This window comes from Thermobia domestica, chromosome 5 (genome assembly GCF_964235325.1).
Source record: "Thermobia domestica chromosome 5, izTheDome1.hap1.1, whole genome shotgun sequence".
Taxonomy (NCBI): Eukaryota; Metazoa; Arthropoda; class Insecta; order Zygentoma; family Lepismatidae; genus Thermobia; species Thermobia domestica.
The window spans coordinates 179,785,564-179,807,077 of NC_137458.1; the positions used below are offsets into that span (position 1 = coordinate 179,785,564).

The window sequence follows — 21,514 nt, forward strand, 5'->3', positions numbered from 1 at the left end:
TACATCTTTAGTGTTATTTTCGCCTTTAACTGAAAATGGCTTTTTTGAACTCACACTGTTTTCCCACTCGCCGATTCAGTTTTAACGTTGCGTTATTCCCAACAAGTCCTCCTTTTCATTTGGATATGTACATCAAGAGATCTAAATTCACATAAATTCACATGAATAGACACATAATACTTATTAATGGGCATGGAAAAAGTACATATTAGGGGGCCAATCTTGCGTACAAGATAGCCTCCCAAACGCCATCCAATTTTTCTTGAAAATTATCAGGACACAAACAAAACTTTTTTCGGTACAAACGATATGCTTTCGAATGGTGTATTCCAATTTTTTGTGCTGTGATACGGGGGGGGGGCAATCTTGGCGCCAAGATAGCCCCCCAAATGTCATCCCCAGTTTTTTGAAAACTATCGGGGTACAAACAAAACTTTTTTCGGTACAAACGGTACAAACGATTTCCTTTCGAATGGTGTATTTCAAATTTTTATGCTGTCATACGGGGGGGCTATCTTGGCGCCAAGATAGCCCCCCGCCCAAAATATCCCCTGTTTCTCGAAAACTATCAGGGTACAAACAAAACTTTTTTCGGTACAAACGGTACAAACGATTTGCTTTCGAATGGTGTATTTCAAATTTTTGTGCTGTGATACGGGGGGGCTATTTTGGCGCCAAGATAGCCCCCCCCAAATGTCATCCCCTCTTTCTCGAAAACTATCAGGGTACAAACAAATCTTTTTTCGGTACAAACGGTACAAACGATTTGCTTTCGAATGGTGTATTCCAATTTTTTGTGCTGTGATACGGGGGGGCTATCTTGGCGCCAAGATAGCCCCCCGCCCCAAATATCATCCCCTGCTTCTCGAAAACTATCAGGGTACAAACAAAACTTTTTTCGGTACAAACAGTACAAACGATTTGCTTTCGAATGGTGTATTTCAAATTTTTGTGCTGTGATAGGGGGGGCTATCTTGGCGCCAAGAGAGCCCCCCGCCCAAAATATCATCCCCTCTTTCTCGAAAACTATCAGGGTACAAACAAAACTTTTTTCGGTACAAACGGTACAAACGATTTGCTTTCGAATGGTGTATTCCAATTTTTTGTGCTGTGATACGGGGGGGGGCTATCTTGGCGCCAAGATAGCCCCCCAAATGTCATCCCCTGTTTCTCGAAAACTATCAGGGTACAAACAATACTCTTTTCGGTACAAACGGTACAAACGATTTGCTTTCGAATGGTGTATTCCAACTTTTTGTGCTGTGATACGGGTGGGCTATCTTGGCGCCAAGATAGCCCCCCCCTCCCAGTTGACCTCTCAGGTACCCCTATAAGGAAAATGGTACAAACGAAAATATTTTCGGTACAAATGGTACAAATGTAGTACAAACGAATGACCTAGTCATTGTTTCAATTTTCTAAAGTGGGGGGCTATCTTGCCATACGTAATTAATCTCTTTAGATTTGTAGCTTTGATCAATCATCCAGACTCACTAGTGTGCTACGGAAGTCCAGTTGATATATCCTAATTACTGAAATAAATGCACGTCTAGCAAGTCATGAGAAAGAGGTTTGTGCTTCCAAGTTTGGAACAATCAATTTAATGTGAAAACATTTAAACCGGATATCAAACCGGACACCCTTTGGAAAATAATTAACAATTAACAACACAGCTGGTATCTCCTGTGTTTTTGTTTAGTGTGAGACATGACTATCTCACTACCTTAATTTATGATTTCATTTTTAATATCATCACTCTGTGAACTACCAGGTCCTTTCCGTTTGGTTAGCTTTCTCCATTTTAAGAATTTATCCTAGCACCTAATTGAAAGACAGAGAGAAAGTTATTTCAATTTCGGTTCAGTGACCTTGATTGTCGACTAAAATCCAATGACGCTAAAGCTGATTAGAGTTCTGTTCATTCGTTAAGAATTCACGATCACGCAGTCACACCACAATAAATGCAATTAGTGTAAAAGTGTTTCAAATATTGTCTCAGAAACTCCATTTATTAGGAAGTTTCAGTTCTTGTGACTCTCATATTGACATACTTAAAGAAATAACATTGAAACAGTGGATAAGGGCTCTAGGTTAACAAAATTAGATAATTCAGTCGATCATCTAACTGTATAGTTGCGGCTACATGGTTGGTCTTAAAGAAAAAAATGTCCATATAACTTTACCTATGCTGATTCCTCGTTTCACTTTCGAAGGTGGAGTTTCATTTTGAAAACACCATACTGTAGACTGGTATTTTGTTAGTGGGATGTAGTTGTAAATCTATGTTTCGTCACGTGTAACGATATTTCAAACGTCTTAACTTTCCAGCCGCGAAAACCTTTTAAGCATATACTGGCACCACTCCACGCGGTCATCTTTTTGCTCATACGTAAAGGCACGTGGGACTCAGCGACTGCAACGCTTGGAAAGATAATCTTTTATTATGGACTGGGCTGCAGTTGATCCAATCGTCAAAGTTGACAGAATTACCTCGTAGACTACATTCTGTAAAGAAGAAATAGCGACACTCGCTCGGAAATGGTTTTCACAACATACATTACCCAATATGAGTTTTTACATGAATTGGTGGTAATATTACAATGCATATTCTTAATGAGCAGTTCATTCTTAATACTTGCGCCGCAGTTTCAGGTTTTTTATATGTGTATAATGAATTTATATGCATATATTAGTAGCTATGTATGTTTTCAGCAAAAGCGGCTGTGGGAAGAATTATTCATAAAAGTATGAAAGATCAACAATAATAGCACAAAAAAAAGTAATTTCTTAAGAGTAAGGTATATTGTGTACGAACATTGAGAGGTACAATACATCAAACTAGATTTGGTATGTGGACGATGGGCTTTAGACTTGCAGGGGAATCGTCGACAAGGATATTGCAAAATGCAACCTTGATTTCATGGAATCACTCCCGGATTATCTGTTCCGTGAGTTCCATTCTATCCGAGATAGTTGTCTATTGAGTCTTCTGCTCATATCGACCCAAACTTTACAATTGGATTCATGTCAGGTAAGTTTGGAGGCCACGTGAGTCTTTGAATAGTCATATTCTTGCACCACGTATTAACGGTTTTCGTTCATTGACATGAAGCATTTACGTCCTGGGAAATGAAGTAGTCCATATCATCTTCAGGAAAGTTATCTTTAGCTGTTTGAAGAATTTTACGTACCAGAATTTGAAGACATTTTTGTACATCAAATGACTCTTCACATATATCCATTGTTCTGACGTCTTTGACAGTGAAGCAAGCCCATACCATCACTCAGTAACTGAATATTTGCATCTCTTAAACAAATTCCGTATTAAGTTGCTCGCTCATTCGTATCCACAACTTCACACCACTATCGTTTCCAACTATTCTAAACCGTTTTCAATGGAGAAAACAACATGCTTCCTGTTGTCATAAGTCCAAGTAGTATCTCGCCTCACAAACGTAGGTGTTGAAGTCTTCAGTGATTTTGTTAGTTTAAACTTTCCAGGCGGTTTTTTCTTCGTAATATCCTCCTCATATAGTTAAGACAATACAGTCGTACGACTGACTACAGTCCCAAGATCAAAACGATTTTTGGGGAAGTCATTTCTTAGTTCTTCAGTGCCATTGATTTTATTTGGCGATCAGCTATGAGTGATGCTTTCTTTATTCTATTACACTGTTGACGAAGGGATGATTTCTTATACTGTTTTTGCTTGTGAATTACTCCTTCTGCCGTCGAATGATAAATTCTGAGTATTCCAGCCATCTCTCTTAGAGATGTAACTTAGCTGTACAAAGCAAGAAGTATGTCTTGTTCACGTGACGACCAAGTCACATTTCTTACCAATCATACTTGTTTACAGTTCACATGTAGCAACAATTTCATACAAACACAACACTGCATAACAACAATATTGCCACTTGACACTGTTCAAACAATTACAAAGCACAGAACAATCATAAAATGCTAATTACCTGGGCTTACACATCACAAATGCAATGCAGTATTCTCACCCCAATAATTTACGAGACGCTCTCAGGTGCCATCTGGAGAGAGTATTACTGATACATAAATAATTAGTAAGCGCCATTGTACACCATAGGTATCACAGATAATGGAAATGAATTATCACACTCATAATTTCCTTCTATTCCTCTTCCAGCCGGCTGCAAATATGGTTTTCTGTGTAAGTTACCTTGAGAATTCAGGTGTCGCTATTTTTTCTTTACAGAGTGTATGTGATATTGCGATACTGTTTCAGAAGGATTTCTTAATTCTGTGACCTTTTCATTCGTAACTACAGTTTAGGGCGGCCTTGTCGGCCGTGTTTTAATTCCGCAAACCAATTTTAATAAGTTGTGCGTAAAAGAACAGAGTCCTCAAGACGCTTTTCTAAACGATCACTGCTCTTGTGTTAAAGTTTATTTAAAGTTGTAAAAGTTGATTGCATGCATATCACGTCGCTCTAGCTCTATTGCTGCCGACTGACAGGTTCATAATAATCTACACTTCCAGCCCTGTAACTTTCAAACAAACAAACCTGCTGAATTGCAGTTATACCATTTACCACTAGAGGGCTTTCGCTTTTAAACGTGATAAGTTTCAGTACGCCAACGCAATTTGAATTTCAGTATCTAAAATCTTTCACCATGCTCCTCGTCAACTTTCCAAAAAAAAGTTAAGTTTAGACATTTCCCTAAACGGGTAATTTCAATATCAGCACGTTCGGCAAGTCAGATTATTGCTGAGAAATTTTAAAGAGAGCTTTAACACATCTTCCTGTAAGATTAAGAATAAGGGCATGTTTTTCTTACAAGTGCCGATGCGGGGCCCTTTAAAGCGCAGGGCCCTAGGCGGGTGCCTACTTTGCCTATGCCTAACGTCGCTTCTGCTTACATCGGTATTCATCAGTGAATACGTAAAATGTATAACAATTGTGCTGCATTGTGTATAACCAATGAGAACAATTTCTTAAGCGGAACTCTATAATTTCTTCTGAAAATTGGTTTATATTAAACGCGTTCGTTTCAACTAACAAGTCTGAGTATTAAGGAACCTCAAAAGGTTGTATTTTCTATACGAGTGTATCTAAGGATATAACGATTTTCGTGATTATTTCAGAAATTATTCGGTTGATTTTGTCTAAACATTTACTGATTCTTTAAAGACTAGCATAAAGAAGTTTTTAAGTAAAATATTTTTACTGTAGTCTACATCCAATTATTCTGATTATATTTTAATCATTCAAATCTATTAGCAATTGTTTAAATAATTGTGATATCGATCTTTATAAAAATTTAGCAGATTTATTCACAATAACTTATGAAAATGTGTTATGCATTTCAATTTTAAAATTTAGAAATCGCGTTATATTAAATAAATAAATTTTCTGTTTTCTGTTAGGTAGACAAACTTATTCTCCTTAAATGGAACAAGGAGGAATTGCTACAGCTGTGGAAAGTATCAATCATTCTTCCAATTCACAAGAGAGACAAAACTGATTGTAGGCACTTCCCCTCTGTCAACATCCTAGAAAATCCTCTCAAACATTTTATTAGCAAGATTAATCCCATGCGCAGATGAAATTATTGGAGATTATCAGTGCGGATTTAGACGAAACTGATCAACTATCAACCAAATACTTAGCATTTGATAAATACTCAAAAAGAAGGGGGAAATTCAATACCCCCGTACATCAATTATTTATTGATTTTAGAAAGGCTTACGACTCGGTTAAGAGTGAAATATTGTACAACGTTCTTACTGGATTTGAAATGCCGAAAAAGCTACTTAGATTAACTAAAATGTGTTAAGTGAATCCCAAAGTAAACTCCGAGTAGGAAAATTCTTGCCCACGAGCTTTCACATGGAGAATGATCTGAAATAAGGATTGAGTTGAGTTGATTTTAGTTTAGTGTCCTTTTCAGCAGCGAGGCTATATGAGACGTGGACCTACTGATTAAAGTAGAATCCGAACTACAAGAGCTCCCGCCAGGAATCGAACTCGGGACTCCCACGTCAAAGGCGCGTACGCTAACCGGTGAGTTGTTGCCATTATTATTGAATTTTGTTCTGAAATACACTATAGGGAAAAATCAAAGATAACCACTATAGTCTAGAACTGAATGGTGCTCACCAGATTAGGGCGTATATTTATGATATAAATGTGATAGTGTATGATATAATAGTGGATGATATGGGAGCAATAGAAAGAAATGCAGAAGTTTCGTTAAACGCCAGCAAGAAAATGGGGAAATCCATAGAAAACTATTCTTGTGACCACCTTTTGATCCGAGCACTTCGGTTTTCGTCTGCTACTGGCAAAGGACTCGCTGAAGATCCCAGCCCTGTTTAACGACAGTGTATCCAATTCAGCAACTTTTCTTCCAAGTCATCTTACGTTCGCTATCAATTATCATATGAGTTTTCGAAAACTTATATGTTTGTGACAACAATTTGTAAATAGATTAAGGATATTATTGATTAACGTTCTATTATTGAAAATAATAAATACGAAAATTAAGGGGATTGTAGCTTCGCCATTTTTCTTTTTTCTTTTCCGTAATTAAAACATATTTTCTAGTATTTATAATTGCAAATAAGAAGGTACATAATATTATGATTTTTGTAATTGATTTTTTTTAAATATGCTAAATAATTACAAGATAATAATTAATTAATAATTTAACTTTTTACTTTGAAGCCCAACGAAGGAAATTCAATCAACCAACCCTGCAAATAATGACTAAGTTACTCTTCCTCTATAGGATAAAATAATTTACAAAGCATCATTTACACACAGTCACTTAATATTTAATTGAATTAATAGAATTTTTAGGGGATCAAGGAATTAAAATGAAATATAGTGTGATTGTTGGTAAATGAAGCTTTGCAAATTATTTTATCGTATACAGGAAAAGTAATTAATCGTCTTCTGCAGGGTTGGTGCTTTGAATTTCCTTCCTTGGGCCGAAAAGTAAAAACTTTAATTAGTGATTAATTATTAATTATCTTGTATTTAATTAGCATGTTTTAAAAATTTTCAATTACAAAATTAATATGTTTCTTTATACTTAACTATAAATACTAGAAAACGGGTTTTAATTCAGGGGCGTCATTTAGGGAGGACAGGGAGGGGCATTTCCCCCCTGAGTTTGAGATTTATATAGATTTTATCAATAAAATAGTAATAAGTCAGTGATAAACGCGAAATTTTACTTATATCAAGGGGTCTTGCCCCCCCAAGCCAAATCTGAAATGCCGCTACGCTTTTAATTTCGGACAAAGAGAAAATCAAAATGGCATGGCAAAAATCCCTTTAAGCTGCTCAGTGTTGTCAATTCCATTTCCATGGGTGTCAGCGGACTTGTTCTTTCGAAGTTTATACAAGTCTGTACAATTACGGTATATTTAGTAAATCTGCTCAAGAATACCTTTCGTGTAGTAAGCTTGTTAAAAAACAAATTTTACAGAAAATAGGACGCTGAAGGAAATGTGTTCCTTATTTTGTTTGGTCGCTTTTTTTTTTTTTTTTAACACAATGCTTTGCATCTCCGTCTGTTTACAAACATGATTGTCTCAATATCCACTACTGAGAAAAACATTGGTTGAATTTTCGTTCAGCACATTCGAAAATACTAAGAGCTCAGACAAATTTAGAGCACTTATTGTCAGCGTCTTTTCAAATTACGACGAAGAAGTTAAAATTATTTAACTGTTCGGAGGCATATGTGGTTTCAAAGGGTGCACAATGAATGACACAAGATAATTCCATTGACTGAGTGAGTAAAACCTAATGTATGATGTCCTGGCACGTGATTTAATTCCATGATCTCCCGAGTGCTAAGCCAAGGCTATACCAGCTGAAAGTGAAAGTGTTTAGGATTTTACGTCCTTTTTCAACAGCGGGGCTATATAGAGACGTGGACCTACAGTTTAAAGTGAGATCCGAACCACTTCATTCAAGGTAGGCTCCCGGCGGGAATCGATCCCGCGACCACTCGGGGGAACCCGCGGAGCAACGAAAAATTAATTTGTACTCCATTTATAGTTTCATTATTAGTATGCACCTGGACTTTCCATTCGTTTTTTTTTTTTTCCTTTTTGCACTTGTTTTCAGGTTTTCAGCAGATAAGGGATTTTGTCGTGAAAAATGTTCTTGTTATTTTTCTGCAGAACTTTTCGCACTTTATAAAGAAACCTTTTGCTCCCAGATCCACTGTTATCCACAGCAAGAATAGTGTCTTCGTATTCACGCTCTTATCATTTTATACAAAATAACTTAAATCTAATAAACCTACTTACCTATTTTCTAAATTTAAATTTCTTAGAGATACTTATTGGCTAATACCCTCTTCAAAGGAAATACCACCTTGCTGTTCAAGTCTTATTATTTTTATCAAGTCCTTTTGGCCATGAAAATGTTCTTTCAGTTCGAAAAATGCGTCTACAGTATCGCGTTTACATAAGAAAGCATTGATTCCACTTGTAGCTTTTTTTCTGCCCTTGAAAAGTTTTGTCTGATGCTCAAGTGCTTTTTGATCCGGATGTCTTCAAATCGCATATGTTCAAATCAAGATTTTGACTGAAGTCAACGTCAACACGATGTTTCACAGCACAACCTTTATATATGAAAGAGACGTATTTCTTTAATTATTTTCTCTTTTCCTCTTTATATAGTTTTACATCTATAACATGTCTCTTGTTTCTCTTATGTGTCCATTCTCCCCTGGCGAAAAATCATTTCTTACTTTGAGAATGAATTTGTAAAAAAAAAAAAAAAAAAAAAAAAAAAAAAAAAAAAAAAAAAGAAAATTGTTGAGTGAAAGAAAATGTCATTCCGTAAATCTGCCATTTTTAAATAAGGAAATAAAGTAACTCATCTAAGGGAACCCCCGTTACTTCAAAGCACTCGCCTTCGATGCACGTGGTAGAGGTCTGCACGGGCCGGAATTTTTAGCCCAGGCTCGTGAGTTTATAATGTGAGGTCCGACCCGAGTCCGAAATATGTTTTAGCATTTAGGCCCGAGCTCATGTGGTAATCAAATGAGCCCGAAATAAACCCGAATTAGGGTAAACCATACAGTGATTGGCACCCAGACAGTAATTGCCACTTTTCCAGTTAATATTTAAATAATAAGAAAACAAATCAGTTTTTTGGAAGTATTCACTAACGAATGACAGTACTAGTCTTTGCTTCTATATTCTGTAAAGTTTCTTTCCCACTATTTCAGTATTAGAGTGAAGTAATTTATGGAATAGGTGGATATGTTTTCCTAAAATTAAATATGGTCTTATTGCTTATGAATTTGTTAAGGATGTTTAAAGGATATTTACCATCGTTCCGACTTATTAAATGTTATTTACGTTTTGGTTTATTGGCATTGCAGATCAGGAAGTATCAAAATGTGTTTTCCCTTCAAGCAACCTTGTAACCCATCTCTCCATTGTTGAAAAAATGGGGGTGCCAATCACTGTATGAAGAAGTATGTGCCTAGATAGTAATTGGCATACCCCTGCCAATAACTATCAAATTAATATTTTGCATATGATTATGATATAAGGCTTTTAAAAGCTTTCAATTAGGGAAAATACAAATGTACTAAATTCTCGTGTTTCTACGTTACCTCTTTCTAGTTAATGGCACCCCTGCCAATTACTGTATATTGTGGTGCCAATCACTGTAATTAAAAAATAATCAAATTGAAAAAAGTTGATTACTTGAGCTCTTAGTTTCGACCGCGTGAATGAGAAGTCAAGGCATATTAGTATAGTGTTATATAACACTAGACCAAGTGTCAGAATCTCCTTATGAGATAATTAAGTCTAAAGTTTTTAAAGTGAATCACATATAAGTAAACTGGTGCTTAGTCATTAAAATTATTTGTAGGCAAGCGCTGCTAAGAATTGGTAGTGATTTTTACTTGGATGACTTTCCAAATAGAGTATGACATAAAACAGAAATTCTAAGAAGTGGCGCTTTGCCTATTGATGCAAAACACTGCCCATTTTTATTGTTTTTTCAATTGAAAAAAATGAAATCTTTGAGTTTTACGTCCCACGGTTATGCCGGTTAGGCTAAAGGAGACGGTGATTATGAGAGATGAGTGAAATGGTGGAATGAAGAAAGTGGGAGGAAACGGGAGAACCCCGAGAAAACCCACGAGCACGGTGTTTGTCCACCACAAAGTTCACTTGGCGGGGGCTGGGATCGAACCCGGGACCCCAAGCACCAGAGGTGAACGCTCTACCACTGAGCCACCGCGCCCCCCTGTTTTTTCAATTGAATCATTGAGTTTAAAGACCTGTCATCCCTATCGAAACAAGTCTTTTTAGGACATGGCATGTTTTCAAATTAAATAAAAATTTCAATGCTCAACATATTCTACAACCAGTGGAAGGAGATGACTTGTTTTCAGCCTAAGTGGTGTTCCCACATCAGTTGAGACGGAACGTGCAAGAATATCAATTTTGTCAAAAAGTGGACATGACTGCTCTTCGAACTCATCGATTCAATTTATGGCGGCACGTTGTGGTAATGTTAACTTTTATGTCTTGTACTTGGAGTAGTTCCTCTTGGTTAGAGACCTAGCCCAATATTGCAATATGCCAAGAATTCGAACTCTCAAATATTATAAGCAAAGGCTTGAAGATGCTCTCCAATCAGTTTCAGAAGGCATGGGAATCATAACAGCCTCAAAGATGTACGGTGTACCAAGATCTACATCATAATTCCGTTAAAAGATCCTAGTTGCAGAGATGACTTCGGTCCTACTCTAATGTTGTAAAAAGAAGAACCTATATAAGTGAAAATGATACAGGGAGTGTTCTATCTGAAAAGAGTGCCAAAATGTGTACGAAGTTAATGCTAAAGATTCAATAACAGTATTGTTTACATTTAAGATCACTCCCTGTATCTTGCCAGTCGAGTCGCCAGTCGAGCTATGCTGTGAATTACGAATATACAGTAACTTATTGATTTGTATCCAAATGCAACTCGAATACTTCAAACAGCAAATGTTGCAGCATTTTGACCTATAAAGGAGGAGTGGAGAAAAGTGGTTCGGAATTGGAGGCACAACCATCCCGTTGAAATGTGAATAAGCGGAATTTTGATCCTCTTCTTAAAGAAGTTGTGGATAATTATATTTCCCCATCTATTAATAATGGCTTTGCCTCCTTTGACTTATTTTCCTTTGACCCAAATAGTATGGACTATAGTAAATGCATTGTGAACACATTACGTCCTCACCAATTGTTGCTCAACATTCTTGTGCGGAACAAACGAAACTATTATCTTAACAGCTGAGTAGTTCTCAGACATTGTAGGAGAAGATGTACTGCAATAATTGGAAAGCACTAAAGTGGAGGAGGACTCGGAAAAGAATCGTAGTGTGGAAATGTCAGCCTTATATTGTTTGTGGAGACATTTCAAAACATCTACACAAAGCAGTAACCTAGATTCATTAGGAAAAGGAATTAATGCAAATGTTCTTCAAAATTCTTTAGCAGAGGACCCGTCAGTCAATTAAACAGGAGAAACATCAGGCGCCGCCATATACGAACAAGAACCAAACGTAAATACTCGTGATTAAAATAACTCCAACAATTTTAGACCACCATTATTTTCTGGGAGTGCAAATGTAGAGACATTTGAGAATGAAGTCGGTGCATCGTGTTCAGAAAGTGCTGAGATGAGTAAAGGCTCAAGCAGATAGTTGAAAAATGACAATTTAAATTATGTGCCATTTGCTGATCATCTGCATTGACCAGAGACACCTAAGCGCAAGGGGAAATGCATTATAGAGCGCTTACCGTTTGTTGTCACTTCAGAGACATACCAAGAAATTATAAGAGAAAGGAAGCCCGGAAGAACCAAACTGAAGAAGAAAAAGCTAAGCGGAAAAGAAAGAGAGAGGAATCTAAGGCAGAAAATGGAAGGAAAATGCCAGCAAAATAGGATATAAAGATTGTACAGCCAGAAGTGAATCAAAAGATTGTATATACAACCAGAGAGGAACCAGAAATAGGTGAAAGTAGTGCCAGAATCAGAAGCATTTCTCCCCAGAATTCAAAAGAGGAAAGCTGTAAAGAGAAATTTATTGGGTGTCCAAACGGATGTCAGTAAGAACTCCAATAAATCAGGTCGAAAATGTGTTAAACGCTTACAACATGATAACGCGTTCTTTGTGTACGAATAGTTTTCATTTATGTTGCATTCCTAGAGATCACAAGATACATATTCCAGAAGACCTGCAAGATGATGATTTTGTGTGCCATATTTGCTATACGTTCTGGACGATGAGAGTGAAGATATAGATATACCAGGCATGGATGCCCGAAGGGGAGGGTAAGGTGGGGCCCGAGCCCCCCTGGCTCACGAATATGTATTAAATTTCTTAACATTTTCTTAATACAAATAAACATTAAAAAAACATAACAACTAGGGATTTGAGCCCCCTAGAAATCTTTCCTTGGGCGCCCATGACACCAGGTTATAATGATAGTAAGATAATTCAGTCTCTGTAATGCAAATCGTGCAACTCTTGTTTCTCATTTCCTTCTTTCATATTCAAAGATTTATTAAGATAGACGTTTAAAAAACATTGGTCATTTTGCTGAATTTAAATGTTATTGCTTGTAGAACGTTATAAACAATTTTAAGTGATTTCTTCTAATTATTGGTCAAAGAGTAACCTGATAGTATTATATTTCGGCATATAATGTAAAACTATGTTGTCCTTCATAAATAAAAACCATTTGAGTTGCGGATTACTAACAGTGCCAATCACTATAGGAATAAGTGCCAATTACTGTATTTTCAGTGCCAATCACTATAGTTTTATACTTGTGTTCACTGTAAGCTCTATAAACATTTTCTGCCTTTGAAATACGTAGAAAATACACGTTTTCCGTTATCAATATGTATCAATGTATATTTAGAGAAAAAATCAAGAGAATATATTTAAAAAGATGAAAGATGTAGTAATCTATATTTTAAAAAATCCTTAAAGTGCCAATCACTGTATGGTTTACCCTACATAAACTTTATAATTTACTAAAAATTATATTTTTCTTATTTACAGCAATTAGAAGTTTAATTTTGCAGATCTGCTTTAAAAGTTCTTAAGAAAGAATGGTCCAAACGTCCAATAAATATCGTTGTACAGTACATTTACAAAGTTAGGCCCCAAAAGGCCCGAGAAATATGATTGTATATTTAAAAATTTACGGCCCGGCCCGGGCCCGAAGTGATATGCTTTGTAGGCCCGAGTCCGGCCCGGGGATTGCACTTTATCCTGTAAGTCCAGTCTCTATATAGTCTCGCTGTTGGGTAAAGACGTTTAAAAACCTAACAAACGAATTTTCCCTTTGAGTGTATTCCCTCATGGCATGCTTATTATGAGAATTGCTGTTTTATAAAGAAATTTGCCATATGAATTTCATTTAGCGGTATGAGAGTAATAAACTTACGGTTAGCGTTGTTTTCAAACATTGGAATTGATGATACGATTCCAAATGACTAAGAACAGTAGAATTGTATATTTTCTTCTATTCATTTGGGGCTGCCACAGTTCGATTCATTGGGCATAGATACGAGGATCTGAAGAAGAGGAGTAAGCAACACTACAACTCATCCACCCCCAATGAGAGGATGACAACCTTTGTTGCCAAATGTCAACGACCTCTGAAGAGCCACTGTACTGTTCTAGAGAAAGCGATCTATTGCCTCGTTACTTTGCTTATATCCGTGGAAAATATTTAGTAATATTTATTTAAATATATCAATTGTACTGTGTATATATACATTATTTGTTGTTTTTAGTGCGGAAGTTCTATTTGCAGAGTTTAAGTTATTGTCATGTGATTGTGTGTGTATATAATTGTGTATCGTCTCAAGATTTGCTGTGTGTGTGTGCGTGTTCGTGTTTGTGTTTCATCCCCCTTTTATGCTTCCTGTATATAGTATTGTTTTTTTGTAAATATTTAATTGTAAATAATGGAACCATCAACATCTGTGCAGTCACCCGAATGTTATAAGATTGGAGGAAAAAAAAAAAGCGTATTCTTAAAAGTGGAGAGCGACAAATTATTCTTAATGTTTATTCATATTTCCGCTCACAAGAACAGGAAGGGGGAAGAAAAACTTCTGTGCGGGAAGCTGTGAATAAAACTTCTGCGGCCACTCTCGTTGCAAAATCCATTGTATATGATATAAGAAAGCAGCATTTAATGAACAACGGGAGATTAGAAACCCCACGCAAAGACAGAAAAAGTGAAAAGCGAATGACACGTGTTGACATTTACGACAATTTTACCCGGGAAACTATAAGGCGGAAAGTACATGAATTTTTCAGAAAGAATGAACTCCCAACAGTGCAAACTGTGTTGGAAATTGTGCAGAATGACCCTCAGCTCCCAAACATTTCACGATCCACTTTGTACCGCCTACTACGAGAAATGGGTTTTAAATTTTTAAGAAATAAAAGAAATTCGCTCTTAATCGACAGGGAAGACATTATTGCTTGGTGACATAGGTACCTAAGAGCCATAAGAAAAGCAAGGCATGAGGGTAAAAAAATAATTTACACGGATGAAACTTGGTCGAATCAGGGGCACACCAAAAACAAAAGGTGGGTTGATACGAAAATAAAATCTGCGGAGCAAGCTTGGCGAGAGGGTCTTTCAACGGGAGCGAAAGCTCCCTCTGGGAAGGGAGGAAGGGTGATACTGGTTCATGCAGGATCAGAAGATGGTTTTGTTCCAGGCGCTCAACTGATTTTTCGAGGCCAAAAAGATAAAAAGAACCAAGAATATCACTCGGAAATGGATTCCAGGGTATACGAAAAATATTTCAAAGAAAGGTTACTTCCTAATATTCCTCCTAAGTCTGTGATAGTGATGGATAATGCCCCCAGTCACTCGGAGAAAAGTGATAAAGTGCCGACAAAAAGAACTAAAAAAGCAGACATTCAAGAATGGTTGACCGAAAAAAGTATTTCCTGGGATTCATCTCTGAATAAATGTGAACTTCTTGAAATAGTGGATCGTGAGCGTACTCGACACGTGACGTATAAGCTTGACGAGATAGCTCAAAGTGCCGGACATGAGGTATTGCGGACTCCGCCGTATCACTGTGAGTTAAATCCGATAGAATTGATATGGGCGTCTGTGAAGGGTGAAATCGCGGCGCGTAACTCAAAATTTAAATTGGCTGATACAGAACAATTGATGAAAAACGCTGTACAAAATATCACGCCAGAGCAGTGGAAAAACGCTGTACACCACGTACAAACGGTTGAGGATTATATGTGGGAGACCGACGGACTTGCTGAAATACTGCATGACCGTGTAGTGGTTAATTTGGAAAGTGATGATGAAAGTGATGAAGAAATTGTGAGTGAGTGCAGCGATGATCTCGGTGTGGATATCTTGGAAGAGGACGAATCAATAGATGAACAGTGACCAATATAGCTGCTATTTGTAAGTACATTTTTTTTTTTTAATTTAGTAGAAATGATGTTTTGTACATTTGGATTTCTCGATTCTCGAAAAGCAAAATTAGAGAAATGATGAATTGTGAACCATCCAGGTCCGTAGCCAGTCCCCAAGATTTAATGAAAGTAGGGGAATTTAGGATGGATACATTTATTATTATTATTATTATTATTATTATTATTATTATTATTATTATTATTATTATTATTATTATTATTATTATTATTATTATTATTATTATTATTATTTCTCTTCTCTTTCTGACCGGTGTCTGATTCCCATATACACTTTACATATTATAAATTGGCTTTTATGCGGGTGTACCCAAGAAAGGTGCTTTATTTATTCGTTCGTTCTTGCCCCCAGAACCAAAATTAATTCTCCTTATAGCGTCTTATTTTGCGTAACTGAATTAAATTTCTTATCGAGCATTACATAGCATTTCATAAGAAAAGTACCTGCACTTTTCTATAAAGTGGGTCTCAAATCATTGCACTCAATAAATTACAGTTGAATCGAACTCGATCACTCTATGCACAGCAGAGCCTCAGCCAGATCGCTCTCTCTCCCTCGCACGAGTAGCTACACGAATTGTCTAAGTCTACGTTTATGACGAAGTGACAACGCAGCAAGTTGGCGAGTGGGTGAAGAGGAGCGGCTTCGAGGCACGAAGTGCTCTGATGAAAAGGTGGAATCCAGTATAGATAAAGTACGTTCGCTATTATACAGTTGCTGTCCGATGACGACACACCGCGGGTGGTGGAGAATGCCACCAAACTCAGAATGGGGGCTTATTTATGACTGGCCGATGGAAAGTCGGTGAGGGTAACAGGTTTGTTGTTGCCAAATTCCCCTTATGTTATTTCTGAATGGTTTTTTTTTTTTTTTTTTTTTTTTTTTTTTTAGAAAAAAGAAACTACATTAAAGCATAATACCTAAGAATTTTGTATACGACGAAACGTTTGCAAAACTGCTAATCTATATAAAATTGATTAGCAACGGATAATAATAATACCCGTAATTATTATTATTTAAGCATTACGTTTGTCCTGCAGATTGCCTAAGTATGTTTTAAATTAGCACATATAAATTTTTATTAACTACTGAATCCGTAATGACTAAGAAATAATTGGAATTGTGTAGACCAGGAAATGGAGCTTCATAATTATGACAAAAACACAATAACATGAATTCACGCAATATTCATTTCTATTTCAGCCAAATGCTACTGGAACTTTTTTCTTTTATTTTATATTATTTTCACTAGAACCTAGAGATTTTGCTACTGTGCTTTAATTCTACGTCTTTCCTACACGGCTTATTAAGCGTAATTTATTGTTAGGATGTAGTATTAGACTAGTGTTGCTCCCGAGATGAGAAGTATCTTTTTAAATTAGAGACGAGATTAGAAAAATGACAATTCTCGTCTCAATTTCGAAATGAATGAAATGAAATCTGCTTACCCCTATTTTTGCCAAAAGCTGTCGTCCAGTTCTAATTTTGTTGGCAACACCGAATTTCGGAGAAAATATGTGTTTCACTACCATGTAGTGGGAGAAGAAGGCTAATAGGTCAATTTTCAATACCACCCACTAAGGCTTTCGAGATCCTTTCTAAAGAGTATTATGTTCTTATTCATTCCGAAATATTTGTTTTCGCGAATGCTGTCGAAGAATTTGAAGCTTAAAATGTGTAAAATGATAACTATATTTGTTCTGTATGGTTGCAAAATACGGCCACTTACCTTGGCAGAAGAGCGCAGACTAAAAGTACTTGAAAGTAAAATCCTGACGAAAATATTCAGACCCACTAGGTACGTGAATAGGAAAGGCAGAAACTTCATATGGAGAAAGTGAATAATTTATACTGTTTACCAAACATGTTAGGCTCGTGAAGCCTAGGAGGCTCAAGTGGGCATGTCATATAGCCAGAATGGAAGAAGATCGAAACATTTTTAAAATTTTTGCTGGAAACCCAATCGAAAAAAAAAAAAAGCGCAGATGGGAGGACAATATTGAAATGGATGTCTCAGAAATAGGAATATAAAGTAGAAACTAGATCCAGTTGCTTAAAGACAGAAGCTAATGTAGAACTTTAGTGAATGCGGTATAGAACCTCCAGGATCCATAGGCGATCCAAATGCAATTACTTAGTTAGTATACTGCATTTCAACAATTTTCCTTAAGAAATTTATGTACAGTTTCGTTATAATTAATTGCAAGGAAGTACAAATTGTAACTCTTCTCCAGAAATGTATTAATAGTTATTATCATATAAGGCGAACTAAATACAGAGGTATACCTTGCGTGGGTCAAATAGGGTAAATGCCCTGGCCGTCAATTTCAGAGGTGCGGAATGTGCCATGTCGTACCGGAACAAATAGCTTTCATATTTTGAGTAGCTTCATGATTGTTAATGTATTTAGTGTTAGATCCTACAACTTGCACAACTATCTAGTTCTTTGTAAAGTAGTTTCCATGTTCCACTCAATTAGTTTTACCTCCTTTTGTCGCATTTCCACTTGACGAGGTTAATTTTGTTAATTGAAAAGTCGTCACTACCGCCCATAATAATGTCCCGATAATGCAAAAAAAAAAGAAAAAGAAAAGAAAAGAAAAGAAAAGAAAGAAAGAAAGAAAGAAAGGAAAAGAAAAGAAAAGAAAAAAGAAAAAGAAAATACACCTTGGGCCCCAGTTATGTAATAATTTGATTCATGTTGTATTACCATTAACCACCGCTCAAAATCAGTTTTTCTCTATTACGAATTTCCCTTTTCTAATTTTTCATTTTCCATTTTACTTTTAATCTCTGTTTCTTCATGTTTTTATCTAAAACGTAGTAAATATACAATTCCTATTGAAGCAAAAATTTCTGCGATAAATACAAAAAAAAAAAAAAAAAAAAAAAAACATATTTCATTTAAAAACATTGGAGGACTGGTATATCGTTCGGACTACATGTTTAACACTCAATTTCGGTCTATCTATTAACTTAAAACACACATAAGATTAAGTGTGTTGTTCATAATTTGCGACCGTTTATCTTTACAAAACTTTGAGTAGTATAGTGAAGTATTTACTTTCCGATAAATATTTAGGTAGGGTCTTGTCATCTAAAGGTAAGTAATAATTATGTTTAAGTCTTTTAATAGTTGATATACGAGAAAAAAGTACTTACAAATAAGACCATTCCAAACATTTGTGTTTCAAATCGTAGGTGGTGTCCTTTGAAAATTGTTTTTAGAAATTTCTGTATACCTTCCATATTTGGTTTATTTTAACACTGCAATATATAAAAGACACTTGATTAAATATTTTAAGACATTTCAATCTAACTTAATACATAAGTTAAAATAAGTTATCACACTTACAACTTAGTGCTACAAACTAGGTAATTCATTTACATCTGTATTTATACGCAGTGAAACTTTCGTTTCTAGGCATAAATTGATAAAATGTTCATTTTCGTTGGTATTGAGCAAGAAATAATGAGCCCATGTTCATGCGTATACCTTATGCTTGAAGATAGACTAAAGCAATTTCCCGAGAAATGTAAATGACGTCATTAACCAGTAGAGAAATAGTATGCTAACTAATTTTATTTTCCTGGAAACAAGTGTACCGATACAGCAGTCACAAATGTCGTTGGACAGGGTTTCACTGGTGCATTCTCTGTTATGCTACGGTGTCAGTTGCTATTTCCTCCAATGGATTCGATTTCAGTGGGAAACAGTTTGGAATTGGGCCAATAAGAATAAACTTCACTCAACAAAGCCACTTTTTTGGTATGGCAGATATCATTGCGTACTAGTCGTAGAGATCAAGTAGTATTCCTCATTCACACGTGCATAGAACACTCTTACATAACACACTTTTATTTAGTGAGTTACATTTTCGTACGTATTATGAAGACTATATCGTTCCACTGAGTATTCAGCACATTCTAGAACATCCAGAGTAGTCAGACTTTACAAGTAAAGGGTCCAAATGGATAAATCGAGTTGCGTAATGAGACTCAGTGCGACTGATAGAGGATGTGAAAATATGTGCATGTGCAAAGTTATAGCGGCTGAGCGCCATAAGAAACGGAGCGGGGGGGGGGGGTCAAAGTTCGTGGGAGAAGGGCTGTGCTATGTTATTGAAATACATCGAACAAACTGTTGAATCATGAAAATAGCGAAAGATAGGCAATGCAAACTGTGGTAGTTTTACATATTGGCAAAAGACTAATGGGCAAAGTAGATCATGAACCTCAGCCGCCATCTTGAAATCCACCATTTTGAAATTTGTGATATTTTTAGAAATGGAAAGGTAGTCATGTGTTATATCAATTAAGACCAGCATTTTCTGAAAAAGCCAATTGTGAACTTTAGTGATCTTTATCTGTACTTATTTGAAAGATTTAGGACCATCTTTATAATTATTTATGAAAATCTAGGAGACTGATACCCGTATGTTGAAAGTTCGGATTATCACGAAAACATATGTAAGTTAAACATATGTATAAGCCAAGACAACTAACTGTGAAATTTGATATTCAAGTTGTATATTATTACATTATTATCAAATTTCACTGTTGGATATCAAATTTCATTCTTAATTTTGCTGGCTTGTAGATATGTTTAACTTACATGTGTTTTCGTGATAATTCAAACTTTCAACATACGTGTATCAGTCTCCTCGATGTTCGTAAATAACTATGAATATGATCCTAAATCTTTATATAAGTACAGATAACAATGACTAAAATTCATATTTGACTTTTTGAGAACATTCTAGTCTTAATTGATATATCACATGGCTACTTTCCATTCCAAAAAATAGCCTATCACAAATATCAAAACGGCGGATTTCAATACGGCGGCGGAGGTTCATGATCTACTCTGCCTATTATTCTTTTGTCAATATGTCAAACTACCACCGTTTGCATTGTCTATCTTTCACTATTTTCATGATTCATCAGTTTATTCGATGTATTTCAATAACATAGCATTGCCCTTCTCCCACCAACTTTGACCCCCTCCTTTTCTTATGACGCTCAGCTTTGCACATACACATTTTCGCACCCTCTATCAGGCGTACTAAGTCTCATTACGCAACTCGATTCATCCATTTGGACCCTTTACTTGTTAGTATTCAGGACTGCCTAAAAATCTTCATAATAACATTTTGTGGATAACGTTTTTTTTTTCGATACGGTATTGTAGAACTTGAGTGAAATAAGTTTGTATTAGAAGTTTAATATTGAATTTTTAGTATACAACATTTGTCAGTCATTAAGCTTATCGGGACACGAACATGTAGCCTAAGTGCTGACGTCCCCATTACACTAGAACCAATCAATGAAACAAACAAACAAACAAACAAAAAAAAGGTTCCATATTTAAGATTTATATACGCTAAATCCATATAATAGTTCATGCATTTCAATATTCAGCATATTGTGTGACCCAATCTTATGGAGAAAAATATTCTTTGAAATTTTAGAGAATGGTAGAACCTCGAATTTTTTTTTTTTTTTTTTTTTTGTCTCATAACTTTTCCTAGCTCTTAAAAGAATTTTACTAGACGTGAGTTCTTATTTGAGGAAATCATTTTAAAAAGCTAAACGAAACCAATCAAATCACTAACACATAAATAACAGGGTTGATATGTTTGAAACAAAATGTTTAAAACAAGTGTTGAAAACATGTTGAAAATGAGGGCTGCTGGTTTATTCAGTTTGTGTTAAACGTTTTAAACAAATTGTTTTAAACGTGTTTTTCTTTTCGATGGTGGTTGGACATGTTTAAAACAACTAAAATATCAGATTGAAGAAGCTAATTTAATTTTCTAACAAACAACCCATTCTCCGCAGGATTTGTGCATGGAGTACCTGTAAATTACAAGCAGTTATATTCTTATTATAACAGCAATTACTGAACGAAATTCTGCACATCAATGTGCGTATAACTAAACCAATAGAAATTCAAGTGAAGTATTTGAACATTTCTTAATTTCCAAGAATAACGGAGGTTAAA

At 35.8% G+C, this 21,514-nt stretch overlaps 1 protein-coding gene across 3 annotated transcripts in view; it reads right to left on the reverse strand.

The window, feature by feature from the left end:
- Positions 1-21,514, reverse strand: part of LOC145684739 (uncharacterized) — a 294,584-nt gene that overhangs the window by 175,916 nt on the left and 97,154 nt on the right. For all 3 annotated transcript variants that reach the window (XM_081757116.1, XM_081757118.1, XM_081757115.1), the window contains exon 2: positions 18,673-18,777. In XM_081757116.1, the coding sequence (XP_081613242.1) occupies positions 18,673-18,759 (87 nt within the window). In that variant the 5' untranslated portion in view covers positions 18,760-18,777. The remainder of the gene's footprint in view (positions 1-18,672; positions 18,778-21,514) is intronic.